This window comes from Electrona antarctica (genome assembly GCF_951216825.1).
Source record: "Electrona antarctica genome assembly, chromosome: 19".
In the NCBI taxonomy this organism is placed as follows: Eukaryota; Metazoa; Chordata; class Actinopteri; order Myctophiformes; family Myctophidae; genus Electrona; species Electrona antarctica.
Window position 1 is genome coordinate 16,028,738 of NC_136800.1, and position 6,756 is coordinate 16,035,493.

Consider the following 6,756-nt stretch of genomic DNA (forward strand, 5'->3'; position numbering starts at 1 on the left):
GGTGGCTGGCATTTCCCTATAGGGTGAGAAGTTCTGTCACGTGGGAGTGACTCAGAGTTACTAATGTTGCTCTGGAGAGGGGAGTCTGGAGCTCTCTGGTGGAGCTGTTGCCCCCGCGACCCGACTACGGATAAGTGGATGAAGATGGATGGATGGATGGTTGGATGCGAGATTGGAAGAGCAGAGTAAGTAAGGTAAATAATCACATAATTAGAGTGCAGTGTAGTGCCTCAATTCTTTAATTAACCAAATGCCACGGAAATAAATATATCTTATAGAGACTTTACCATAAATTATAGAATATTAAAGTAACTCTAGTGTTAGAGTGTTGATATTGTTCCATTTGTACACTCTCAGAATTCAATTAACCGAGCATTTCACTATAGACCAGTGGTTCTCAATGTGGGGTCCCCAGTGGTCCTTGAGTGGATTCCAGGAGGTCCCCAGACACTTTTGCTAATATAGTATCAAAGCATCAAAATCAGTTTAACCACTTTAAACCTATGTTACTTATGTTATCTCACAAGTGAGCTTGTAGATGTACCGGTAGGCTGTTTATTTAACGATTTTGAAGAATTCTGAACAATTGTGAACAATTTGGAATAGTTTTGTTTTGTTCTGTTCTTCTCTTATAGGGCTCTACAAAACCTTTTCAGATATGTCCACAGCCAAATGCATATCAATGTAGGGGTCCATGAAAACCATGAGAACCACTGGTATAGAGTAGACTGGTGGGGTGTAGTAAAATAAAATGCCAATCCTCCACTAGGTGTCATGCTTGTCCTCCTAACCTCCACCAGAAGTGATGGAGTTTCAGGGACCTCCTTGTGCCTCAGGTAGGTTCCCTCCCTGAAGATGTAGAGCAAGACAAGACCTTCACATGAGCACCAGACCTGCTACCCAAAGCCTCCTAAAGCCACACCAAGGCTTTTCATTCTTTCACTATCAATTTAGATACAGAAGCTCTATAGGATTATTTTGGTTTTAGTTTTAAGTTTTTTTTTTAGCATTTGAATTCATTTGTATTCAGATTTTATTTAATTTTATTTAATTTAGCTGCGGAGAACAATGGCCAACGGGGGAATGCAGCTGCTTGGCTTTGCGCTGGCCTTCATGGGCTTCGTGGGGGCCATCACTTCGACAATCATGGCTGAGTGGAAGGCATCGTCATACGCAGGGGACAACATTATAACGGCCCAGGCCATGTACGAGGGTCTGTGGAAGGCCTGCGTGTCACAGAGCACAGGTCAAATCCAATGCAAAGTCTACGATTCACTGCTGCAGCTGCCAGGTAACTAACGCTTCACACTTCACAAAAAGCTTTCTGTCACACCCTCAGTGTGCTCACTGACTTGGAAAGTAAAAAGTATATATAATTATCTAAAAGGGCTACAATTGAATGGTCTTACAGGCCTAAAGCAGTTTCTTTATCTTATGGTTCAGGAATCAAAGTTTGTCACAGGTTTGTCTGTAGTAACAGAAACAGAATAGCATTTGGCCCCCATCTGAAAAGGTTGAATAAATCTCTGGCCTAAAGTCTTCAATTGTAAAAATTGGAATGTGCCATGTGTTACACACACTTAGTTTAGTTTACTTTATTCATTCCAAACTTTCAAACAGTTAAAGAATGTACCCCCTGCCTCAGAGACCTCATGCATGCATGTAGAGACAAGTCAGGCAAAACACATTCAGCAACAATACAGGCAGTAGCAGTTAGAACATCTCACTGTGTGTGTGTGTGTGTGTGTGTGTGTGTGTGTGTGTGTGTGTGTGTGTGTGTGTGTGTGTGTGTGTGTGTGTGTGTGTGTGTGTGTGTGTGTGTGTGTGTGTGTGTGTGTGTGTGTGTGTGTGTGTGTGTGTGTGTAGCCTATATGGTAGTGTTATATACTTAATTAACAGCAAATTATACATCTACATCAGCTTCCCTTCATCAAACTTTACGGAGAGAAAAAAATGACAGACAGTGTTAATGTAACTATAACTGTGTGAGTGTAGATGTAACCAAATTAGTGTACATTGGGTTAACTTACATCTGTACACTCTCTGAGTTACAGATGGATAAATTAACACAGAGCATTTTACTGTGTATTAACGGATGACTCCTGTAAAGTTTTACTGTCCATTGAGAGGAATGATTTACAATCATTGACATAAGTCAGTACTGTAATTCAATGTGTAAATAATATATACAGCACAGCACAGTTCCTAGACAAAGATACTACAGTAAAATAAGTTCAGATATTGTATTGTCCTAAAGGAAATGTCACTGTCTAGGGCAGGCTACATACAGGCCCCTTTTCCACCGGTTGGTTCCCAATGGGAACCGGTTCAGTTCTTTTTGGTTCTTAGTCCATGAGCCAGAGCTCCAAAATTGGAACGTTAATTATGAATTGAGTGTGCAAAACTATACCTATATTAGATTGTTATCACCATGACACTGAGTCATACAGTAGATAGATGCATACATAATATAAGGTCCACACACACACACACACACACACACACACACACACACACACACACACACACACACACACACACACACACACACACACACACACACACACACACACACACACACACACACACACACACACACACACACACACACACACACACACACACAACCTGTAGTCATCATAACGGTGTGCCTACTATGTGCAGTAAGAGTCAGGTATAGCCTCATCAACATAGAATCATGAGATAAAGAGCAGCGTTAGCTTGTCATTTGGGGCTGTGATGGACAAGGGGACAAAGGAGTTCTTAAAGCAGTTGAGCTGCACTGAGTGGCGCTGAGGCTTCTGCCTGAGGGAACTCAGGCCAGGGTGGGGGACATACAGTATGGGTACATGGGTGGGGTCTGAAATTATCAGATCATAATCTCATCATTGCTGCCTCTTCTCACATACTGTAGCACTACTATCCATTTGTCCTTACTGTTTAAATGATTATAATTGTGCTAAACCCTATTACTTCGTCGAGTGACGGTGTTCTTGTGTGGCAAAAATAGTTGATCTACAAGCTCACACCGTGGCATGTTCTCAGAAAAGTTTCCTTTAACCGATGAATTAAATCAACTCAAAAACAAGTCAAAATGAGGAATCGTCTAACTCTAACTTGTCTGTGTTTCCAGCAATTGTGCTAGGCACGCGAGGTCTGATGGTGGGCTCTGTCATGCTGTGTGGCATCTCCATGATGGTGGCAGCGGTGGGCATGAAGTGCACCACCTGCTTGGGAGAGGACAAAGAGCTGAAGGACAAGGTGGCTCTGACTGGAGGCATCCTCTTCCTGATCTCAGGTCAGTGGCATCTAACTTTGGGTCCAGCTTTTGGTGTTCTTTCTTGGGTCCTAGACCACCGATTGATTACCAATGTGTTGAATGGATCTTTTGTTCTCAAATAGCCGATCAGAACTTGTCCGGCAGTGGCTCAGGGTTAGAGTGGGAACCCTCATGTAAAACATCTTTGAACACCTAAATAAAGTGCTATTATTATTGCAAAAAATAAAAGGCAAATAATGGGCGATATACTGTATCGCTCTAATATACATACAGTTATACCACATCTTGTGGTATGCAGATCTACGCATCACAGTGCAATGGCCTGTTCTCTAATTAATATACTCGAATATTGAATATTGAATAAAATGGGTACAGATTAGCATAATATGCTAAATCTAAAATTCCATATTGCTCCCTTCTAGATATTATATAGAAGGGAGCAATATGGAATTTTCACACACACAAATGTGTGAGGTGTTCCGGAATGTTGGGACAAAAAATGCATATTTGTAACCTTATGTTGAGCTGAGCATGATGCCCTCTGTTTGGGATGGCTGTGCAATTTGTGTTGTGACCACAAGCAATACAAGAAGCGGCACTACTACAGTATGTAACTTGCTTTTAATTCATCAAGTTTAATTTAGCCCAATCTGTATGATAGAGTATGTTAATACAACATAAGTTATACAATAATTGGGGATGGTTGTATTTTGACTCCCTGCTCTTCTTGAGAAAAACTCTTCTGACACGAATTCTGACCTGATGGTCAAGATTCCGTTTATCCTCTGAGCAAGCAGGCAGACTATTACTGTATCTCAATGGTACACATTTCAGCACTTGCACAAGCGGGAAACCGGGTTCAAATCCTGGGTAGAAGAGGAAAGTTACATAGTGCAGCTTTAACCACAACCACACCTAAAGCTAACTCTAATTTTAACCCTAGCTGTAACCTCAGAATCTCTTATCCCTAATCCTAAAATTAACTCTAACCTTTAACCACCTCACCCTAACCCCAGCATAATCCCTAAATACAAACCCTAACTTCAACCTGAATCTTTTACTAATTAGCCTTAACTTTAAAAATCATTCCCAACTATACAAATGAGTCATTTGTATAGTTGGGAATGATTTCACTGGTCAGAGTCATTTCAAATGACCCATTCCACCACGGTGAACAGAAAATGTTCCCCATTTTGACTGGAATTAATCACACACGCACGCACGCGCGCGCGCGCGCGCGCGTGCGTGCGTGCGTGCGTGCGTGCGTGCGTGCGTGCGTGCGTGCGTGCGTGCGTGCGTGCGTGCGTGCGTGCGTGCGTGCGTGCGTGCGTGCGTGCGTGCGTGCGTGCGTGCGTGCGTGCGTGCGTGCGTGCGTGCGTGCGTGCGTGCGTGCGTGCGTGCGTGCGTGATTAATTCCAGTCAAAATGGGGAACATTTTCTGTTCACCGTGGTGGAATGGGTCATTTGAAATGACTCTGACCAGTCATTTCACGCACGCACGCACGCACGCACGCACGCACGCACGCACACACACACACACACACACACACACACACACACACACACACACACACACACACACACACACACACACACACACACACACACACACACACACACACACACACACACACACACACACACACACACACACACACACACACACACACACACACACACACTATTCCATTCTAGCTGTTATGTACAGCTAGAACTACATTGCTTCCACAGTACATCATCACCCGGTATGTTAAAAAAAACCTGTTTTCCATGCAGGACTGTGTGCTCTGGTGGGGACATGTTGGTACGGTCACAGAATAGCACAGGAATTCTACAACCCCTTCACTCCTACAAACGCCAGGTGAGGTCATCACCCTTCCCTTCCATCTAGTCGGCCACATGCAGTAATCACTGGGTGTCTGTGGAGCTGTGTCTGCAATTGAATATATTCACATGGCAGCCAACAGTCTGGTGGGAAACGCCGTATTCCTGTCAAATGTTTCCCTCAGAATAGAGATGCTGGGGTTCAAGTGATTAATAAGCAGTTTATTACTAGCAACTTGTACATACAGTAGGCTACAGCAGGGGTTCTCAACCCGTGGGTCGCGACCCCTCGGGGGGTCGCCAAATTATTTTGGGGGGTCCCCAAATTATTTTTTAAAACGTTTTTTTTATTTTATTTTTTCATGATTTTTCAAAAATAGCAGACCTACAAGCTCATAGCGCGCCACTCGGTGGCGCGCTATGAGCTTGTAGGTCTGCCATTTTCGGGGGTCCCCGGCCAAAAAGGTTGAGAACCCCTGGGCTAAAGTACTGTATGGACTGTAGTTGGTACAATATTGGCCTATTGTACTGTACATTGTAAATGTCTAGCATTCAAAACCTGCTATATTTGGAGTGTTCTGGAATACGTTCTACTGTTGAATGTAATATCATTAAATGTATGTATATTGATTATATACGTATACCCTGAATTAGTCTAGTGGTGGCAAGTAATGGGCTGAGTTGATTCACATTACCGGTAGTTGAATTTCCACGTGTAATACTTTAGAACACAAACCCAGCTAACACCATAACCCCTGCAGCACAGGTTATTTAAACGTTGAATATTCAAATGCTATTCGTTGTCGTTTACAGATATGAATTTGGAGCGGCTCTCTTTGTAGGATGGGCTTCTGCTTGTTTAATCATCATAGGAGGAGCCTTCCTTTGCTGCAATTGCTCCAAGGATTCAGGGAAGTCTCCACATTATCCTACGACCTCAGGCCACACTGGGAAAGACTACGTTTAAGCCACAATTTTAAGACTGACTTTCTGTATATTTTGTTTTACCATAGAGCGTGATGGATCTTATTTTGTACAGTTTTCTGATGGATCTGAAGTGTACCATTTTTCATTTCTATGTGTCACTATGGTTAAAGATGTCTGTGCCTTTCAGGCAGCCTGCAACTTTGTTTTTGTCTTGCTGGCCTTCTGGTACAGTATATGTCAACAGTAGTAGATAGCAGGTTAACCTCAGAAATGTTTTCAGTATAAATGTCACCACAACCCTGGTTGCCCAGGAAACGCAAGTCGAGCCCCGGCTGACGTGATGATGTGTGGCGTTAAAGCACGCTGGGTATAAAACTATGTAGGCTTATCTCGGTTTAAACGTCTAATAAAGAATATATCTGGAACCATGCTTTACCGACGCTTATCTTCTCTGGAATAAACCCAAATATTATTGTAATAAGAAGCTTCCTCTGTTAATTGATGTAAATAATGAATATACTGTCAGATCCAAGCTATAATAATAAGTGCTTCAGTACAAATAGATACCAGGTAAACATATAAAACTGTCTAAACAACATCTAAATAATAACTTTCAAGCAATTTGTGTTCAAGCAAACGGTGTATGTCTAATGTCTATCTAAATAACATAACATGTGAACAAGTAACCAACCATCAAAAATATGTGACAAGAAACATGGAAAGAG

General features: G+C 42.4%; 1 protein-coding gene across 1 annotated transcript; it reads left to right on the plus strand.

Annotated features, from left to right (window-relative positions):
* Window positions 1-867: 867 nt before the first annotated feature.
* On the plus strand, window positions 868-6,079 carry cldn1 (claudin 1). The gene is made up of 4 exons (XM_079529443.1): window positions 868-1,291; window positions 3,134-3,298; window positions 5,057-5,141; window positions 5,918-6,079. The coding sequence occupies exons 1-4, from the start codon at window positions 1,069-1,071 to the stop codon at window positions 6,069-6,071; spliced, it is 627 nt and encodes a 208-aa protein (XP_079385569.1). The 5' UTR covers window positions 868-1,068; the 3' UTR covers window positions 6,072-6,079.
* The last annotated feature ends 677 nt before the right edge of the window (window positions 6,080-6,756 follow it).